Source organism: Carlito syrichta, unplaced genomic scaffold (assembly GCF_000164805.1).
Source record: "Carlito syrichta isolate Samal-C Ts95f unplaced genomic scaffold, Tarsius_syrichta-2.0.1 Scaffold315400, whole genome shotgun sequence".
In the NCBI taxonomy this organism is placed as follows: Eukaryota; Metazoa; Chordata; class Mammalia; order Primates; family Tarsiidae; genus Carlito; species Carlito syrichta.
The window spans coordinates 160623-181124 of NW_007259496.1; the positions used below are offsets into that span (position 1 = coordinate 160623).

General features: G+C 57.5%; 2 protein-coding genes across 4 annotated transcripts; one reads left to right on the plus strand and one right to left on the minus strand.

Annotated features, from left to right (window-relative positions):
* SLC4A2 (solute carrier family 4 member 2) lies at positions 1-16217 on the plus strand. Of its 3 annotated transcripts, XM_008072686.1 has the most exons (23): positions 1-108; positions 2279-2392; positions 4367-4532; positions 4667-4908; positions 4988-5106; positions 6582-6814; positions 6906-7048; positions 8473-8653; positions 10563-10698; positions 10799-10964; positions 11062-11176; positions 11339-11523; positions 11665-11890; positions 11993-12208; positions 12289-12437; positions 12541-12735; positions 13750-14004; positions 14111-14200; positions 14360-14526; positions 14954-15207; positions 15307-15476; positions 15712-15885; positions 15992-16217. In XM_008072686.1, the coding sequence occupies exons 2-23, from the start codon at positions 2342-2344 to the stop codon at positions 16070-16072; spliced, it is 3714 nt and encodes a 1237-aa protein (XP_008070877.1). In that variant the 5' UTR covers positions 1-108; positions 2279-2341; the 3' UTR covers positions 16073-16217. The 3 variants fall into 3 exon arrangements, with proteins under 3 accessions (XP_008070877.1, XP_008070878.1, XP_008070879.1); XM_008072687.1 differs by lacking the exons at positions 1-108; positions 2279-2392 and adding an exon at positions 2911-3018; XM_008072688.2 differs by lacking the exons at positions 1-108; positions 2279-2392 and adding an exon at positions 2997-3534.
* Positions 16218-16307: 90 nt separating this feature from the next.
* Positions 16308-20496, minus strand: FASTK (Fas activated serine/threonine kinase). The gene is made up of 10 exons (XM_008072691.1): positions 20440-20496; positions 19247-19669; positions 18554-18733; positions 18267-18406; positions 17562-17775; positions 17307-17460; positions 16990-17081; positions 16781-16916; positions 16593-16707; positions 16308-16517 (listed from the first exon to the last, which is right to left on the minus strand). The coding sequence occupies exons 2-10, from the start codon at positions 19647-19649 to the stop codon at positions 16410-16412; spliced, it is 1542 nt and encodes a 513-aa protein (XP_008070882.1). The 5' UTR covers positions 19650-19669; positions 20440-20496; the 3' UTR covers positions 16308-16409.
* Positions 20497-20502: the final 6 nt, after the last annotated feature.

Below are 20502 nucleotides of genomic sequence, written 5' to 3' on the forward strand. Positions count from 1 at the left end.
GGGACGCGCCCCGGGGTGGGCACGGGGGAGTCGTCGGGAGCGCGCGAGGGCGCCGGAGGACCGGGAGAGACCCCAAGACCCCCGGGGCACGAAGTCCAGAGTAAGCGGGTAAGCGGAGAGAAGGTGGCGGGGCAGGGCCAGGGCCGCGGAGGGAGGAAGGGGGGGAAGAAGAGGGGGGAACTCGGGACTCGAGCGGGGAGGGAGTGGAAGTGGAGGAAAGGGCGGAGACTGGGGCGCGGGGAGCCGAAGTCTTGGGGAGAAGGATGGGGAGGCGAGAGGAGTGCTGGTCGGACGCGGGCATTTAAGGGTCCGCTTCTTAGAGTTCCCTAGAGCCGGGGTGCCGCGCCCCCTGCCACCAGGCGGGGGTAGTCTCAAGGAGGCGCCACCGGCCCTCCCACTCCTGGACGGGCTCCAGACCGCCCCCCTCCCTGTGACCCCCCACACAGGGGCGCCCAGCCAGGGGATTGCCCGGGGCCTCCGCCCCCAATCTACGGGTTGGGAGGCGGAGCCAGGAAAGGGGGGTGGCGGGTCAGGTCAGGACAAGGGGTCAGGCAGAAGAGGGAGCAGCTGGGTGGGGATGGGAAAGACGAGCCCGAAGAGTTGGACCTGACTCTCGGGGGGCCGGTTTGTCTGGGCAGGGAGCTCCGTGCTGGGTGTGGGGGATGGTGCTGCCTGAAATCCAGGGTCCAGTTTATTCTCTCCTGCCAGTCCCATGTCGAAGAGCTGTGGAATGTACGAATTCACTTGGCGAGTGGTTAATGCCCAAGTAGGGGTCCGAGATGCTAATCCCTTGGGCAAGGGGAGAGATGCTAATCCTCTGGGCCGGTCGGGGCTGGTCCCCGGAATGTGCCCCCACCCGGATTATCGGCACCGATTCTTTGGACAGAAGCTGCTTTGTGTTCTGGGATAGTGGGGGAGGGGGAGGAGGGGCGTGAGTAGAGGGAGGAGGAGGACGATGGAGGAGCACACTGAGGGCACAGCCAGTGGGTGGGAGTGGGCACCTGCAGGTGCTCAGGACAGACTCCCTACACCTGTCCCAGACTGGGTCCCCCACACCGAACTGCCCTGGCTGAAGACCTGCTGAGGGGGAGGTGAAAAGAATGGTCTGCTGAGTTGGAGTGCTTATGTGTCACCAGACTCCCCATTCTGGGTGACCCCCAGGCCTATATGGTTTGACCCTACACTGACCTGTCTTAAGCCTAAGTTGTGCAACCCTGACTCCCCAGCAACACATTGGGGAACTTCAGTCTTGTTGCCTTTGGAGGACCTTGGGTGCCCCCTGCGCTGCCCCACTAGAAATGGGTCCCCAATTTGCAGCTTCTTCCCTGCAGCTCCTCTTCTGGCCCGCCACCATACATTGTCCTCCCCAAACTCCCCTACAGTCATGGTCAGGAGGGTGGCAGCTCTGCCACTCAGATTTTCCTGGCCCAGTCTCAGGGGGGAGGGATTCAGACTGACCCTTGGGGCAGAACCTCAGGGCTTCTGTTCCCACCCCCTCCCAGCCTGTCATGTGCCCCTGCCCCATTTAAAGCTCTGCCCAGCCTGTGCCCACCTTCTGTCCCATCCTTCTGCCCACTGAGCGAGTGGAGTTGGGCTCCTGTCCTTCACCCAGTGCACCTCCTGCCTGCTGGCACAGACCTGGGGGAGGGGAGTCTTCTGCCCAGCCTGCATTGAGGAGGGGGTGCCCGCCCCCCTGCAGGAGGGTGTCTTGGGCTCTTGCCAGAGTTTTTCCTCTCCCTTTCCTTCCTGTCTCTGCAGCCTGCCCCCTGTTCCACGAGGTGCCTGGCTTTCTCCACCACACCCCTCTCTAGTCTCAGGCCCACCTCCAGTGGATGCCACCACCTCGGCACAGTTCCCATTTCTGTCTCAGCCCTTCACTCCCCTTCTTTCCCTACTCTTTATCACTCCCTCCCTGATTTCTGTTGCTTTCTCTCCTGGTCTTGGCTCCTTGGCGCCTTTCTCTCTCATTTTTTCTTGCAGCCTCTCCCACCTTCTGCTCTCTCCTCCACTGTTCAGTTTCTTGGCCCTTTTTGGCCCCTTTGCCTCAGTCCTCTCCTTTGTCTCTTTGTTCTCTTTTCTTCCTATAAATAACTCTTCTCTTTGCTCTTGCCGCCTCTAAGGGCCACTCTAAGGCCCTTCATAGTCTAGGAGGATCCTGAGCAGCGTGGAGACCCGTTGCAGGCCCGACTTTTTTCCTCCCCTGCCTGGCGCCCTGTCGCCCGGTCGCCCTGTCGCCCGGCCTGCTCTCGGATGGTGATTGGGCCTCTCCCACTCCTAGGTTATGCCTCCGCCTCGTTGCCCTGAAAGCCGCAGCGACAGCGAAAAGGGCTAAGATTTGGCCATGAGCAGCGCCCCCCGGCGCCCGGCCTCGGGCGCAGATTCTTTCCGCACGGTGAGTGTTGCCCACTGGGTCAGCTGGGCCTCGATCTTAGCTTCCCGCCACCTCCCTGGCGGCCTCAGGTGCTCTGGCCGAGGGTCCATGCCAATCAGATGTGTGTGTGTGTGTAGCTCAGGAGGGTACTGCCATCCACATCCTGACCTTGCACGATAATTGTAGGGGGGGGATGGGGATTGGGGATCGGGCATCTTCCAGTTTTGGGGAAGGAGTTGAGATTGTTTCCTGAAGCCCCAAGTAGCTTAGTCTCAGTAGGAGAGGAACGTTGAGGTCTCTGGGTCTCTAACCTAGCAACCCCTTTCTGACCCAGTCTTAGAGGCAGAGGTCAAGTCGGCGGCTGGCAGAGGTTCTGGGCGGAGCTTGCTGGCGATGTCTGGCTCCACCCTCTGGCCCCACGTGCCACCCAGGCCCGCTCCTCCCTGCCCCCACAGGGTCACCGCCCCACATGGCCCCCTCCTGATTTTCCTGAGGAGTCTAATGATTAACCCCGGTGCCACAATCAGCTCCATTATTGGTCACTTTGGCCCAGCGGGGCACGTGACTGGAAGGGGCGCGGGCTGGTCTCCTCCCCCTCCTGCCCGGTTTCAACCCTGCCGGCCATGGACTTCCTCCTGCGGCCTCAGGTGCGAGGGGCTCGAGGCCCCCTCCCCCTATTCCGTGTTCCCCACCCCCCCCTTCTCCCATGGGGCTGCTTCTGCTGGGAGTGGGGGTGAGCACTTAGGGGAGCCGGAAGATGGGCCAGTCAGAAGCCCTCTGCACAGAGGGAAGAAGCAGCCCCCTGGCCTTCGCATCTTCTGGTACCTAGTATCCCTGCCAGTCCCAACTGTTCCTGTCCCCACCTCGCTCCCAAGACCCGCCCTTCCTCCTGGCCTTCCTCTCCTGGCTCTTCCTTGCTCTAACCTCTGGCACTGCCATGGAGAGGGCTGCATACCCCCGCCCTTGGAGGTCCAGATGCCCTTCAGGTCCAGAAGCTCTTGAGCAAATATTTGGCGGCGCCTGGAGCTGAGACCGTGGGTGGGTGGGGGGCTGGACCAAGGCTGCCAGGCAGGCAGCCACCGCTTAGCTGGGCTGAGCTCTCGCTGGCGCCGCAGTCCCTGCCCAGCCGCGGGCTGCTGCTTCGCTCCTGCAGGATGACTCAGGTGGGGGCCGTGGGGGTGGGGTGAAGGGGCGGGGCTTAGAGAGCCAGCATGGGTCCTGGGCTCCGGGCTTGGTGGGCTGAATGGGGGCTCTACTGGTAAGGTGAAGCGCGTGCATTCCTATCCTGACAGGGCTGGGTTTGTTTGACTCAGACCACCAACTCCGGGTCAGTTAGCTTGGTGCCTCTAGAAGTTACTTTTTGGGCTCAGCAGTTGTCCGCAAGCCCGGAGTTTCTTCACTGTCTGCCATTTGAACTGCCTGGTTCACACCCCCTCTGTCTGGGCTGCAGGAGGGCTGGACACTGGGATTTCTGCTATGACTTCAGGCTGTGGGGGCGCCTGGGTCCCTGGCATTGGAGGAACAGGTTTCTTGGGGAGTACTGAGTCCCTGCATTTGAAGGGACAGTTTTTGGGTATACTGGGTGCCTGGCATTGGAGAAAATAGATTGCTGGGGGGACTAGGTCCCTGACATTGGAGGGAACAGAGTCCTGGAGGCATGCTGGGTATCTGCATTTGAGTGGACAGCTGCTAAGGGGACACTGGGTCCCTAGCATTGAAAGGAAACAGCCGTTAGGGATGTAGTGGGTCCCTGGTATTGGAGGGGACAGCTGATGGGGGGGAATGGGACTCTGGCATTGGAGTGGACAGTTGCAGAAGTTGCACTGGGTCCCTGACATTGGAGAGGGCAGCATTTGGGGAGTTCTGGGTTCCTGCATTAGAGGATACAGCTGCTGGGAGTAGGTCCTGAGCTCTCTGGCACTGGACCGGGTGGGGTCTCAGGGTTCGATTCCCAATGAGCCCCTGTGTGTTTTCTCTTCCACTTCTATCTCACAGCCAGAGCCAGAGAGCTTGGGCCCTGGAACGCCTGGGTTCCCCGAGAAGGAGGAAGACGACCTTCACCGCACCCTGGGCGTGGAGCGGTTTGAGGAGATCCTGCAGGAGGCTGGGTCTCGTGGAGGGGAGGAGCCAGGCCGCAGCTATGGGGAGGAAGACTTTGAGTGTAAGGGGGCAGGCTGGGGAAGGGGCAGCAGAGAAGGGGCCAGGGTCCCTAGTGGGAGGAATGGAGTTGAGGGCCAGGATGGTGGGGGAGGGACACTGTGCCTGCTGGCTGCCAAGTCCTCCTCCTCCTTGCAGACCACCGCCAGTCTTCCCACCACATCCACCACCCACTGTCCACCCACCTGCCTCCTGATGCCCGCCGCCGCAAGACACCCCAGGGTCCAGGACGGAAGCCTCGAAGGCGCACTGGAGCCTCCCCCACTGGGGAAACCCCTACCATTGAGGAGGGGGAGGAAGATGAGGATGAGGCCAGCGAAGCTGAGGGGGCCCGAGCACTCACACAGCCATCCCCTGCTTCCACACCTTCTTCAGTGCAGGTGAGCAGGTCATGGCTCCTAGGGGATGTCTGCAGGGCCCTGGCCCGGCCTCTCCTGCCCACACAAGTCCCCTTTGCAGTTCTTTCTCCAAGAGGATGAAGGCCCTGACCGGAAGGCAGAGAGGACCAGTCCATCTCCCCCTGCACCACTGCCCCACCAGGAGACAGCTCCTCGGGCCACCAAAGGGACACAGGCTGGGTAAGTGCACCCTAGTCAACAAGTATCCCCAAACAGACACCCCCTGCTAGGGCAGTGAGGCAATGCGGGAAAAAAGCATGAACCTTGGAATCTTCAGGCTGGAGTTCGCATCCCAGTCCTGTCCCTCGTTAGCTGTTTGGGCAAGTCACTTTAGCTCTCTGGGTCCCCAAGTTGCTTATCTAGAAACCAAGCATAATAGAACCTTTCTCTCCAGGTGGTTGTAGGGATTAAAGGGTGGTGTGAACCAAGGTTCTGAGAATGGTTTAGCCTGGCATGGAACAGATGTGCTGTCTAAGCCACCCCCGCCTGTCCCCCTACCTCTGGCGCTGGGGCAGCAACATCAAGCACTGGCTTAGGGACTGGACTGGTGACCTCCCAGCACCTGCTGGGGCCCTCAGGGTTCAAGAGAAATAGGAGACCCCCTTTTGTCTTGGGGAGTCATCAGTCCCCCTGGTTGGAAACCAAATGTAGTCGTATGAAGTGGCACCAGAATGTTGTCACTGTACCCAGTGGCCTGGTTCAGGCAAAGTGTCGGTATCAGTGGGCAATTGGCATTTGGGGGAAGGCTTCCTGGAGGAAATGACTTTGAACTATGTCTCAAGGTCACTACTATCACAGACCTGTTGTTTTCTGGGTACCAGGCAGTGTGAAGGGCTGCAGAAAGTAAAGGGCACGGCAACCCCTCTGGAGTGCAGAGGCCCACTGGGACAGGTGGTGCAGATAGGGTAGGTTACAGTGGCCTCTGGAGTTCCAGGATGGTCAGGAGGAGGTGGGGCTTTTGAGAAAGCCCGGCAGTGGGAAAGGTCCTGATTTGTGGCCTGTGTGTGAGCTGAGTGAAGGCACCAACATTAACATAGGCTGGGAAAGCCCAGCCATGGAGCTTTGGGGATGCATGATGTTGAGAGAGAGGTAGGACTCCATATAGCAGGACCCAGGCTGCCCTGTATCAACAGAGAGAGAGAGGAGAGGAACGGCAACTGAAGGCCAAGGCTCGCTCCTCCTCCCCAGCAGGGAAGCCGTCTGCAGCCTCAGAGGTTCAGTGCTATGTACTTTATTCCTCTTGATTCAACATGGGCCCCTGTGAACTCTAAGTACATAGCTAGGGGCACTCCAGGAGTGGCAGAGGGGCAGGGGAATGAATGATGACTGACAGCCTGAACTCCTGTGCCAGACCCTGTACTGGGACTTTTCTAGAATATCACCTCTCTTGGCACCAAGGGAGGCTGGTCTCAGCCCCAGCTGCTGAGGCGGAGCTGAAATTCAGCAGGGCCTTGGGGTGACTGTTTGGGGCTGCACAGCCAGGAAAGGGTAGAGCTAGGGTTTGGATGCTGGCAGTCTGCTTCCAGAATCTGCAATCTTCCCACACTTGTACCTCCCAAGAGTGAGAGCTGTGGGGGTCTGGACTCTCCCTACATGGGTCCTGGTTGTGAGGAGGATGTCAGCTTTCCTGGCTCACTGCTGCTCTGTCTGTCCAGGACCCTGGTGGAGGAGGTGGTGGCGATGGCCAGCGGCACAGCAGGGGGTGATGATGGGGGTGCCTCAGGGCGCCCCCTGACCAAAGCCCAGCCTGGACATCGCAGCTACAACCTTCAAGAGAGGAGGCGCATCGGGAGCATGACTGGAGCTGAGCAGGCACTGCTGCCCCGGGTCCCCACGGATGAGAGTGAGGCCCAGACGCTAGCCACGGCTGACCTAGACCTCATGAAGAGTGAGTGCTGCAGCCTGGCCAAGCCAGGCACTGGTGGGAAATGGAGGAAGAGAAAAGGGGAGGCTGAACTTCATCCTCTGCTTCCCCATAGGTCACCGGTTTGAGGACGTTCCTGGAGTGCGGCGACACTTGGTGCGGAAGAATGCCAAAGGGTCCACGCAGAGCGGCCGGGAAGGGCGAGACCCTGGCCCCACACCTCGGGCCCGACCTCGGGCCCCCCACAAGCCTCACGAGGTACCATGCTCTGCTTCATGCTCTTCCGTGAACTCCCATTCATCTTCTCCCCATGTCCCCCTCCCCCACCTCTCAGACCGGCAATGATCTCAAGCACCAGAACTAACACCTTTGGCTGTGAAGATTGTACACTGCCCAGGAGTGCAGCATACACATCTTAGAGCTTGTTGACTTGGGCATTGTGATTTGATTCACATTTTGATGTTGTTGATTTGTGTATTGTGGTGATAACTCACATCTGAGACATTGTGGATTCGTGTACCATGACCATTTAGGAAGAGATACCTTTTTCTGGTTTCACCAAAGGGGGACCCTTTAGCTAGAGGCAGCTCTATGGAGCACTTCATATGTCAGAGCCCAGTTACCTCTGTCCTCATTTGATCCTCCTAGCAATATGTGAAGGTGACAGCAGATGGCATCAGCCATAAGCCAGGGTGCTGTGATTTGACCAAGGTCACTTGGTTCCTCAGTCACTTGGTTCCTGCCCATCTTCGGGGCTCTGGTCCGGGACTCTGACTCAGTGTGTTTTTTTCACCTTTTTATGGCGATGCAATAACAGTTAGTAAAATGCTCTTGTGGGAAGTTCCCAGCTCAGTACTTGTTGCACGTGCACATCTGCATAACCACTGCCCAGAGAGACCATTTCCCACATTCAGAAGGTTCCTTCAGGACCCCACCCAGTCAGGGTCCTTCAGAGGTGACCACTCTTCTGTCATTTGCAGTTAGTTTTGCCAGTTTTTTTTTTTTTTTTTTGAGTCAGAGTCTCACTCTGTTGCCCAGGCTGGAGTGCAACAGAGTTGCTCACTCTACTGTGCTCATAGCCACAGCAGACTCAACCTGCCGGCCCCTCTGATCCTTCCACCTCAGCCTTCCAGGTAGCTGGGACTACTGGAGTGTGCTATCACGCCCAGCTAACTTTTTATTTATTTGTTGTAGAGACAAGGTCTTGCCAAGTTGTCCAGGCTGGTCTCAAACTCCAGGGCTCAGGCAATCCTCTCGCCTCTGCCTCCCAAAGTGCTGGGATTACAGGCATGAACCACTGCACCCGGCCTATTTTTGCCAGTTCTTGAGTGCATATAAATGGAATCCTGCAGAACCCTGTTTTCATAAATAGTGACCTTTCATCAAGCCCTTACTATGAGTCATGTAGCATGCTAAGAGTTTTAAGTGCTTTGTCTTTTAATCCTCATAACAACCTTTGGAGGTGGGTATTATATTCCCATTTATAGATGAGGGAAACTGAGTCTCATATTGGCTAGTTGCTCATTCCAGGGTCCCACTTGGCTGGGAACCTCGCGTGCCTGTGCACCACCCACTGTCCTCTCCAGGGTCATTTGCCTCCCTCCGAAGTTGCTTGTCTTTGAGGCCAACCCTGGGCTGCCTCTGGCTCTGTACCCTGCAATACCTTCTCATCTTGCCCCAAGGTGTTTGTGGAGTTGAATGAGTTGCTACTGGATAAAAACCAGGAGCCTCAGTGGCGGGAGACAGCACGCTGGATCAAATTTGAGGAGGACGTGGAGGAGGAGACAGAGCGCTGGGGGAAACCCCATGTGGCTTCCCTTTCCTTCCGCAGTCTCCTGGAGCTTCGCCGGACCCTGGCCCATGGTAACCCTGGCTCCCCTCTATGCACCCCCATCCCCACCCCAGGAAACTCCCTGCTCTTAGGCTCATTCTCTGAGGATCAAATGGGCAAGCAGCTCCAGATCTGTCTTGAGCCACATGATGTGTGTACGACACCACCAGAGCCCAGGAGGCAGCATCCTCTTCTCTGCCTTTGGGCCCTGTTGTTGGGTGACTGCAGACAAGGCTGACACCATTGTCTCCTATCTGCATGTTCAGCAAGCAGATGAAACTGGTCTTTTCTCTTTTTTTTGAGTCAGAGTCTCACTCTGTTGCCCAGGCTGGAGTGCAGTGGCATACTCATGGCCACTGCAGCCTTGACCTGCTGGGCTCAGGTGATCCTTCTGCCTCGGCCTTCCAAGTAGCTGGAACCACAGGCATGCGCTACCATGCTTGGCTAATTTTTTGATTTATCGTAGAGACAAGGTCTTGCCATGTTGCTCATGCTGGTCTCGAACCCCTGAGCTCAGGCCTTTTACTTCGGCCTCTCAAAGTGCTGGGATTACATGCTTGAGCCCGGTTGAAACTGGTATTTTCAGGTAACTGGAGCTGATGTGTTTTGGGTGCTAAAATGTTCGTAAGCCATTTTGATATGAAGCGTTCAGAAATACCTGGCATGCCTTGTTCCCATCTTAGAGATTCCAGGGAATGTGGGCTCATCTTTAGGGCCGTGTAAGGCCCAGATGAAGCACTTGCAAGCCGTGTTTGATGTTTCTTTTTTATTTTTATTTTTTGAGTTGGAGTCTCACTTTGTCACCCAGACTGGAGTGCAGTGGCATGCTCCCGGCCACCGCAGCCTCACCCTGCTGGGCTCTGGCGATCCTTTCACCTCAGCCTTCCAAGTAGCTGGAACTACAGGCATGCGCTACCACTCCCAATCAAATAAATTTTTGGCTTATTTTAGAGACGAGGTCTCACCAAGTTGCCTGGGTGGGTCTCGAACCCATGAGCTCAGGCAATCTACTCACCTCAGCCTCCCAAAGTGCTGGGATTGCAGGCTGAGCCACCGAGCCCGGCTAGATGTTTCTACTGTCTACTTGTTTCCTCCTTCTCAATGGGCAATCACTCCCAGTTGTTGTTAAAAGACCTGTTCCTAAGCAGCTGAGAACCTAGAACCCTGTTGTTAGAATTTTTTCCAAACTGAGAATAAATAGGCTCTGAGTGAGGCTTGTGGGCTTTGGGCACAGCGCCAAAATACAAGGGCTTCATCACTAGGCTTTGGAATCCTTGGTTTGGCTGCTCAGGGGCCTTTGGTTCTGTTTGTTCTTTAGCTCTTTGTTCCTAAAAGTTGACCTTGCCATATAAATGATCTGCTAACTTTTGAAGGGACTTTCATTTCTATATGAAATTTCTAGATGCTTCCCAGTGAGCAGCCACTGGGCTTGTGGATGGAGGGGCCATCTATAGATGGCTCAGGGGCTTCCATGTGGACAAGGCCACAGCCCAGCCATGTTGCATTCCAGAGGGCGGAATTAGGACCCTAGAGTGATCAGAGGGAGGCAGCACATGACTAACAGAGAACTTGCTAACAGCCCAGGTTTGCCAGAGTGAGCGGCCTGACCAGTCCCAGTGGGGGCTGGATACTCCCTTGAAGAGATGTTTGGCAGGGTTTGGCCTAGATGGTCTCTCTGATAAAAGCTTTGGCTGTCTCCATTGAGCCTCACTGCATTCCTGGGGGAAATGGGGGAGGGGAGGAAGAGGTCAGAGGTCATGTGATGTAGGTTTCCAGGACAGAGCTGGGACTCAAACCTGGGTCCTGGATCTATAGGCAGGTATTCTGTTCCCCGGACCACACCCAGCTAGCTGCCCCCACCTGTCCCCAGCTCTCCTTCCATCTCCTGCCACTGTTTCTTGACCTGGGGCTGAGGAGCCCTCCATGCTGTCTCTGTTCCAGGGGCTGTGCTCTTGGATCTGGACCAACAGACCTTGCCCGGAGTGGCCCATCAGGTAGTGGAGCAAATGGTCATCTCAGACCAGATCAAGGCTGAGGACAGAGCCAATGTGCTGCGGGCTCTGCTGCTGAAACACAGGCAAGGCCCTGCTGGGGGAGGGGGATCCCACTCCATCCTGTCCACCCGCCCCCGCCCTGCCATCAGCCCTCCTTAACTTCACCGCCCTCTGCCCCACCAGCCACCCAAGTGATGAGAAGGACTTCTCCTTCCCCCGCAACATCTCAGCTGGCTCCCTGGGCTCCCTGCTGGGGCATCACCATGTCCAGGGGGCCGAGAGTGACCCCCATGTCACTGAGCCTCTCATTGGAGGTGTTCCTGAGACCCGGCTGGAGGTGGAGCGAGAGGTGAGGGCCTGCTTGGGGCTGGCTGTAGGTCTGTGAGGAAGCCTAGGAGTGAGAGAGGCCTGGCTGGGCTGAGCTCCATTCTCCTGTGTCCCCCCAGCGGGAGCTGCCACCTCCAGGACCACCAGCTGGCATCACTCGCTCCAAGTCCAAACACGAGCTGAAGCTGCTAGAGAAGATCCCTGAGAATGCTGAGGCTACAGTGGTCCTCGTGGGTATGTGGGGAGAGTCTCGGGGCAGGCTTGTGGCTGGGCCTTAAGGCAGGGCCTTATGGAGTCTCCCTGGCCTTTCCTGGGTGCTGCCGCTGAAGGGTGGGCAGGAGGCTGGGAGGAGGTCTTGCTGCCCTGCTCTTGCCCATGGAGACCCCACACCCCTAGGCTGTGTGGAGTTCCTTTCCCGCCCCACCATGGCCTTTGTGCGTCTGCGGGAGGCTGTGGAGCTGGATGCTGTGCTGGAGGTGCCAGTGCCTGTGCGATTCCTCTTCCTGCTGCTGGGCCCAAGTAGCGCCAACATGGACTACCATGAAATTGGCCGCTCCATCTCCACCCTCATGTCTGACAAGGTCAGCTGCTCTCCTCACATGGGCCCTGCTCCCTGGAGCCCACCCTGGGCCAGCCTCAGTCCCCGTGAATCCCCTCAGCCCAACAACCCAGCCTCAGTCCTCCTCCTTGTGCCCCCTCTGATCCTGGTCCTGCTTTGACAGCAATTCCACGAGGCAGCCTACCTAGCAGACGAACGGGATGACTTGCTGACCGCCATCAATGCCTTCCTGGACTGCAGCGTGGTGCTGCCACCCTCGGAAGTACAGGGCGAGGAGCTGCTGCGCTCTGTCGCCCACTTCCAGCGCCAGATGCTCAAGAAGCGGGAGGAGCAGGGCCGGCTGCTGCCCATGGGTGCTGGGCTGGAGCCCAAGTCTGCCCAAGACAAGGGTACGGGCCAGTGCAGGCCTGGGGCCAGCGTGGGCTGCCTCAGCGGGGGACGGGATCGGGGGAGGGGCAGGGGGAGCTCCCTGACGGAGGCCTGGGTTGCAGCGCTCCTGCAGATGGTAGAGGCAGCAGGTGCAGCTGAAGATGATCCCCTTCGGCGAACGGGCCGACCCTTTGGGGGGTTGATCCGTGATGTTCGGCGCCGCTATCCCCACTACCTGAGTGACTTCCGAGATGCACTCGACCCCCAGTGCCTGGCCGCTGTCATCTTCATCTACTTTGCCGCCCTGTCTCCTGCCATCACCTTTGGGGGGCTGCTGGGTGAGGAGAGGCTTCAGATGGGGTGGGAGGGCTGCCCAGGGCTGAGCCACCAGATACTGAGCTGGTTCCTGCACCTTCAGGAGAGAAAACAGAAGACCTGATCGGGGTGTCGGAGCTGATCATGTCCACAGCACTCCAGGGCGTGGTCTTCTGCCTATTAGGTGCCCAGCCACTGCTGGTGATCGGCTTCTCGGGGCCTCTGCTGGTCTTCGAAGAGGCCTTCTTCTCGGTGAGGGCTCTTTCAGCCCAGGTCCAGCCACCCCTCTTCTGTCCCAGACATCTCCCTCAGTCCCCCTCCTCCAAAGCTCTGGACCTGACTGCTTCTTCCACAGTTCTGTAGCAGCAACCACCTGGAGTATCTGGTGGGCCGCGTGTGGATTGGCTTCTGGCTGGTGCTCCTGGCCCTGCTCATGGTGGCCCTGGAGGGGAGTTTCCTGGTCCGCTTCGTCTCTCGCTTCACACAGGAGATCTTCGCCTTCCTCATCTCGCTCATCTTCATCTACGAGACCTTCTACAAGCTGGTGAAGGTGAGTAGGCCCTTGCTGAGAACTGGGCAGGGTAGCCAAGACTTTAGGGCTGGAGGTAGCCAGGGGGCATCTTGTCCTGTTTCTTGGTCCTTCCTTCTGGATTTGAGACCAGGCTGGTCTGTAACCTGGGCTTGCAGCCCGTGGCGCCCAAAGCAGGGCTTATTCTTCCTTTGTCCTCACTCTGGCCTTCCTGTCCCTAACAGAGCTGGAGCTTGTTCTTCCTCTGTCCCCTCCCTGTTCTGTCAGCAACACACACACCAGGACTTTAGAGCTACCTTTTATCTGTTTTTGTTTTTTTTTTTCCTGAGTCAGCGTCTCACTGTGACACCTAGGCTGGAGTGCAGTGGCACACTCACAGCCACTGCAGCCTCTACCTGCTGGGCTCAGGCGATCCTTCCACCTCAGCCTTCTAAGTAGCTGAAACCACAGGCATGTGCCACCATGCCCGGCTAATTTTTTAATTTATTGTAGAGATGAAGTCTTGCCAAACTGCCAAGGCTGGTCTTAAATCCCTGGACTCAGGCAGTCTTCTCACCTCTGCCTCCCAAAGTGCTGGGATGACAGGGGTGAGCCACCATGCCTGGCTAGATCTACCTTTTATTTATTTGTTTATTTACTTGTTTTAAAAACTTTTACTTTTTTATTTAAAGATGTGGGTTACAATTCAGGGTTAGGTATACAAGTTAGATCTAGCTTTTAAAAACTCACTTTTATTTTTAATTTTATATTTATTTACTTTTAATTTGATTGTAAAACTCACGCATTTTTAGTAACAAAGATAATGCATGCTTTCATTAAAATGTCAAACAACCCAGGAGTGTAGAAAGGGGAAAAAGTCTCACAGGTGACAAACACAGTCATGGTCTGGGCATCAGATGTGACAGGCTCGAAGTGGGCTGCCCTACAGTCCTGTATGCTCATGTCCTTCTTCTGCCCCTCCCGCTCAGCACACTGAACCCCGGGAGCTTCCTCTATAATCTAGCTGATGGAGTCTTTGTGGCCCCCTCTTCCCAGATCTTCCAGGAGCACCCCCTCCACGGCTGTTCGGTCTCCAACAGTTCAGAAGCAGACAGCAGCGAGAACACCACGTGGGCTGGAGTAGGACCCACGCTGCGACCAGGCAATGGAAGCTCAGCCAGGCATTCTGGACAGGGAAGGCCTCAGGGCCAGCCCAACACAGCCCTGCTGTCGCTGGTGCTCATGGCCGGCACTTTCTTCATCGCCTTCTTTCTGCGCAAATTCAAGAATAGCCGGTTCTTCCCTGGCCGGGTGTGTGGGCTTGAAGGCTAGAGGGAGCTGGGGGTGGGGGGGGGCGGTGACAGGAAGCACAGAGCGTGGTGGGGCAGGCCTCTGAGCACCATGCTTGCCCACTCAGATCCGGCGGGGGATTGGGGACTTTGGGGTACCCATCGCCATCCTCATCATGGTGCTTGTGGATTATAGTATCGAGGACACCTACACCCAGGTAAGGTGCTACGCATTGCAGTGAGGCAGTGCTGCCTCGTGTTGGGCTGCCTCCAGCCCCCACTCCAGCCTGTCCTTAAGCTGGGTAAATGCCAAACCTTTTCCACGGCGTGCCCTCTGCGCTCATCCTTCCCCTTCCCACACGGTCTCCTTCCTGCAGAAACTGAGTGTGCCCAGTGGATTCTCGGTGACAGCCCCAGAAAAAAGAGGCTGGGTCATCAACCCCCTGGGGGAAAAGAGCCCATTCCCTGTGTGGATGATGGTTGCCAGCTTGCTGCCTGCCATTCTGGTCTTCATCCTCATCTTCATGGAGACGCAGATCACCACGTGAGTGATTTCAGCCAAAGAGGCAAGGGGGTGTCTAGGGGCCAGAGCCCCGGACCAAACTGGGAACTCACAGGGGATCCAGAGGTGCATCAGGCGTGGGAGCCCAGGAACTTCAGGGGACCCTGAATTCCAGGCTAGCCACTAGAGTTTATTCTGTAGACAGCAGAAAATCCCCCATTGCTTGCTGGGACAAACAGAGCACGGCTGGCCAGGCCAAGCTGGCAGTGCTTGCTGGGAGCTGTACTGCAGGATAAGGCCTAGGCATATGGGTTCAGCTCAGGGACGAAATTCTAGTCCTGATGGAATGGACAGGTACCACCAGGTTCCAAAAATAGACAGAGGGCCTGACTGGGTGTTCTGGAAAGACATGGGTGGTCTGCTGAGCCGTGTCCAGTGGGCCTCAGCAAGACCCGCCTCCTGCTCTCAGGCTGATCATCTCCAAGAAGGAGCGCATGCTGCAGAAGGGCTCAGGCTTCCACCTAGACCTGCTGCTCATCGTGGCTATGGGTGGTATCTGTGCCCTCTTTGGCCTGCCCTGGTTGGCCGCCGCCACCGTCCGCTCCGTCACGCATGCCAACGCGCTCACCGTCATGAGCAAGGCTGTGGCGCCTGGGGACAAGCCCAAGATTCAAGAGGTCAAGGAGCAGCGTGTTACAGGGCTGCTGGTTGCCCTGCTTGTGGGTATGTTGCCTCTTCCCTCCTCCCTTCCCAAGGGGTTCCCTGAGGCCACTGGGGCCAGGGAACCACAGAACCAACTCTTTCCTTCCTCCCACCCCCCAGGACTCTCTATAGTCATCGGGGATCTACTCCGGCAGATCCCCCTGGCCGTGCTCTTTGGAATTTTTCTGTACATGGGAGTTACCTCCCTTAACGGGATCCAGTTCTATGAGCGGCTGCACCTGTTGCTCATGCCGCCCAAACACCACCCAGATGTCACGTATGTCAAGAAGGTGAGCCCCCACTCAGAAGGGGCCCGTGCCTCTGCCTAGTCTACTTGGATCACCCTCCAACCGCCCCCTCCCCATCTACCCACTTTGGCCAGCCCCCATCTCCTCTGTCTATACAGATCAGGCTTTGTAATTGCCTTAGAAGTTACTTGTGTCCCTGCCTCCAAGGTAGGAAAAGAGGGCCATCCCCCTGCAACAGCTGGGGAGAAGCCTGAGCTCACCTCTCTCTGACCCCCAGGTTCGGACCCTCCGTATGCACCTGTTCACAGCCCTGCAGCTGCTCTGCCTGGCCCTGCTCTGGGCCGTCATGTCCACAGCTGCCTCCCTGGCCTTCCCCTTCATCCTCATCCTCACAGTGCCGCTCCGCATGGTGGTGCTCACCCGCATCTTCACCGAGCGAGAGATGAAATGTGTAAGGACCCCCACCTGCCTTCCCTCAGACCCTCCTGGCCCCTCGTACATGTGGATCTGAAAAGGTCCCACCCTTCCCTTCCTGACAATCACCCTCCTTCCCACAGCTGGATGCAAATGAGGCAGAGCCTGTGTTTGACGAGCGGGAGGGTGTGGATGAGTACAATGAGATGCCCATGCCTGTGTAGCTGCCGCCTGGGACAGCTGAGGGACTGATGGACCGAGGGAACGGGCTGGTGGATGGGGCTCCCCATCCCCCCCTCCCTCCTTGTTTTTATTTAAGTGAATAATTTAAAGTCCCCCCTCCGCAGTAAAGTGCTTTGGCCCCACCTACCCCTGGCTTTTTGTCTGCGTATGGAAGTGGATGAGTGAAAGAAGCGGGGTACGCAGCCCTGCTCCTTGTCCCAGAAGCAAGACTCACGATGGGAAGGAAAGGGACTTTAATGAAAAGCCAAAACACAGGGAGCCAAAGTGCAAATTGTATACCCCCCATAGGGGGGCCATCCTGAACCCATGTGTATCCCCTCACCCCCCTTCGGGTCCCCAGCGGAGGCCCAAGGCCTGGAGCTTCTGCCTCAGGTAGCTCTTGAGCTGGGGCAGGCCTCTCTGGGACTCCAGTTCCTCGAAGGGTAGCTGCAGGGAGAGGGCAGCAGGTTACCTAAGGGCCGGGAGGGAGGATGTGCCACAGGGCAGGCCGGAGCCACTCACCGGCAGGAGTTGGTAGCCCATTAGGCCCAGGTGCCGCTCCCTCAGGGCCCGGGAGCCCAGCAACACCCTGCCATCGCGGCAGAAATGCCAACGTTCCCGCAGCATCAGCACCACCCTAGAGGGGGAGGGACATGGCTCAGGATGCTGCATGCAGGGCAGCCAAGGCTCTCCCACCCTACCTCCCTTACCTTTGGGCAGGGTCTTGGGTAGTGGGGTTAGAGGCAGCCTGGCCCTGTGGGCAGGACCTTGGTGGGTATGGTAAGAAGGGGTCCTGGGTCCTCACTGGAAGCACAGCACCAGAGCTGCTGACACACAGCAGGAAGTCTGCAGGGGAAGAAGGGCCAGTGCCCTTATCCAGGGTTCCATCTCTCCAGCTTGACGCCCACCCTGCACTCACCTGTGCAGTAGCCCGGAGGCACGGTCAGGTCCTGGCGGTATTTTTCCTCCCCTAGCAGCTGGCGCAGCCCCTCAGCAACTATGTCCTTGTGACTGAGAGAGAAGGACACCAATAATGAGAAGGCCCTGGATTATCATCCTAGTCTGTTTGGGCCTACTATACCACCACCCTGAGCAAACCCCCCTGCAGCCTCGGCCTGGTTTTCTTTATGACAGCTGAGTGCATTAGCTTGGGCAGTTCATGGGCCCTCTGGCTTTTCTGTGCTGCTTCCAGGCTGGAACCCACCCCTTGCCCCAAGTTGCCCCATACACCTGTACTTGCAACGGGCACGGTCGGTGATGAGTGGCTGAGGAAAGATGGGCACTTGCTGCCTTCGGGGAAGGCGGGGACCCCGGTATCCTGGGAGCTCCAGCTCCACAGCCGTGTCAAGCAAGGAGAGGTAGCGGCGCACAATGAGAGCATGAGGGGTGCCTGTGGGGAGGCGGGAACTGGGATGTGCTGGACTGCAGGCCACACTGCTCTCCCTTGCCCTCCAGCCCTCGGGGCCCCACCCAGCCATCCTGTTTGCATACCACTGATGTGGTTGATGAAACTCGGAGAAAAGACAAAGTGCAAGGCTCTGAAGGGCAGGCACCGCAGCTGGCACAGTGACATCAAGATGTTGACTGTGGCCAGGGGTGCCACCCCTGCTTCCCGAGCCAAGATCCTCTCAAGACAAGGCATAAACTGCTCTTCAAGGGGCAGGTAGTTCAGCCGCCCAAAGGGCAGGACCAACTTCTGTACCACCTGTGGAGGAAGAGCAGTTCATTACCCAGTGTAAAATACTTCTCCACTGTCTTACAAACTGAGCCTTGGGGAGGCATGGCCCTCAAGTTTGTAATGCCTCTGAAAGGCAAAACAGTCCCTCTGTTCCCAACATAAACACCACAAGCTCAACAGCGTAATTCATGAGCTGCAAGTGACTAGTCACCAAGTAAGCAGAGGGGACATCACTGTGGGGTCTGGCCCTGGAAACTTGGAGACATGGGATCAGTGAAGCTAGGGTGGTGCTAGGAGTGCTTTGGAAAACTCCAGAGCTGTAGGTGTACATGCTGGTGATGGAAGGTGGGCAAGCCACAGAGAGGAAGTGAGCAGATGGAAGTCGAGGGGGATGGATCGAGGAGCTTAGATGGTGTGTTTGTTGCAGGAAAAGGCCAGCCAAGCTGGATGGGGGCTGGACCTGACATGGCTGCAGAGGATGACTCAGAGGAACATGGGAGGGTGGGAGGCAAGCCCACCTTACTGTTTAGCTGGGCTTCCTGGGTCACCAGGAAGTGGGCAATGGCTTCCAGAAGCTGTGGCTCCCGCAACCGGTGCCGGGCTAAGTGCTGGGCCAGGAGCACCATCACATGGGGAGTCAGTTCCTCTGGCCTTGCCTCTGTGAAGAACAGTCTATCATGCTGGACCCTCAGGCCAGGCAAGGCCTCCAACTGACTAAATTCCATCTCAGCCCAGACAGCTTAGCCCACCTTTGATCTCCTCCTCAGCACTCCCCGCCCCATTTGCCTTTAACATTCTCCAGCACCTGCCAGGCTGCTGATCAGATGCTGCTGTGGGTACCGAAGGAAACGGGGGCAGCTCAGAGCAGCTTCCAACCCTTGCCCACCACGGAGGATGGGTTGCAAAGGGGGAGGTGGCTTCGGAGGTTGACGGAACCTTCGCTCCTGCTCCAGAGCACACACCAGGGGCCCATCTGATGGAAAGCCTGAGGGGGAGAGGTCAAAGGCAGTCCAGGTTGCAGAGAGCTGTGCTGCTGTATTCTAATCATAGGGTTAGTTAGTGAATTCCCCACCTTTCTCCTCTCCATTTCTTGAGCGGGAAGGTGTGCTAGAGTTTAAATGGAAACACTGGAGAAATGTAAAATATCATGTGAACATGAGGTATCAGAAAGGTCTGTGAGGAAGACATACAAAGATGGCAAATAGGCTCTCATATCATGCGAACTATAACAAACTGTAGTAGTTTCCTAAAATACTCTATTAGAAGGCATCTGGGGTGGCAACCTAGTGAGGCTGGACTGAATGCTGTTTGACTCTCAGTGTCTGGAGTAGACAGACAGGGAGTGGCAGCAGGTGTTTCTGGGTATGTGCCACTCCTGGGCAAAAGCCTGCGAGGTGGAGTCTCTCTGTCCATGATCTCGGGTCATCTACTGTTCTAGTTCTCTATTCTTTCACTGACACCCAGCCCTCCCAGGCACCCTTCTCAAGCCCCTCCTCACCAAGTAAAACTGCAAGATGCAGACACACGTGGATGGTGTGAATGTCAAAGGAGGGGCAGTTTCGGATGATGAGCTGACTCAAGTCCTGCAGTGTGGCCTGCTCCACAGGAGGGGGCCGTGGCTGAGACCCCAAGAGCTGGCCCAGACGACGAAGTGCCACTGGGTAGTGGTAGGCGCGCACCTTGGTGGGGTTCTGGCCCAGCCAGCGCAGCAGTTCCCCAGGGCTCCTTGCCTGTTCCAGAAGCCGCTGCAGCCCTTGCACAGGACCTGCACTGGGGCCTCCTCCAAGAGGCCGGTCCCCCCACTTGCTGGGTCTCAAACAGCAAGGCTGTACTGGCGGGATCAGCAGCAGGCCAGACAGCCGAGCAGGGGAGACCTGGGCAGAGAGCAGGACTCGAAGCATGGAGTTGGGTGGTGTAGACCCTGAGGGGCGGCCCAGAAAAGGGGGTGAGGTTTTCTCCAAAGGGGAGAAAGATCTGCTATCTACACCTTACCTTACTCCCCCATCCAGAGAAGTGTGGGGTCAGAGCAACACTTAAGGACTGCTCTGGTACACTTTCCCATACCGCCCCTCTGCCTCTTTCCACTCCTTTGAAACAGCAATCACAATTCTTCAGAGTGCTCAGCGCAACACTATTTGCAAAGCAATTCCACATGCATCATCTCCTCTGATGCTCCTCACACATCCATAAAAAGTAGGTTGGGCGGCCGGCAGTACCTCATTTCACAGGTGGGAAAACCCAGGCCCAGAGCGAAGGGGTTAAGCCAAGCCCGAGATAATTAACCGGGTTAGTGGTCGCGCCCAGTCTGGAGTTCAGGTGGCCCCGGCGACGCGCCTTCCCGACCACCTTCCCCTCCCGCAGGAGGCGACGGCACGGAGGGTAGAACGCGGGCTCCGCGGCCGGACGGTGCCGGGTTCCATGCTGGGCGCTCCCACTTACCAGCGGCGTGACCTTGGACAAGTGTCTTCGTCTCTCTGCCTAAGATTCCTTACTCGTGAAACGAGAGTGCAGCGCCCACTTGGCAGGGCGCGCGTGGGGCCCGAATGCGCAGCTTTGCAATGGCGCGGAGTCAGCCAAGTCGGGGGCTCCCACAACCACCCCGGCCCAGGGAAGCCAGGAGGTCGTGGGCACTGCTGCTAATACCAGCTCCCGCCGCCCTCCCGAGGCCCGCCCCTCAGACACCACCCCTACATGACTCCCTGAGCCCCGCGCAGATCACTCCCTCAGTCGGTCTCGGGGCCCGGGAGCCGGGTT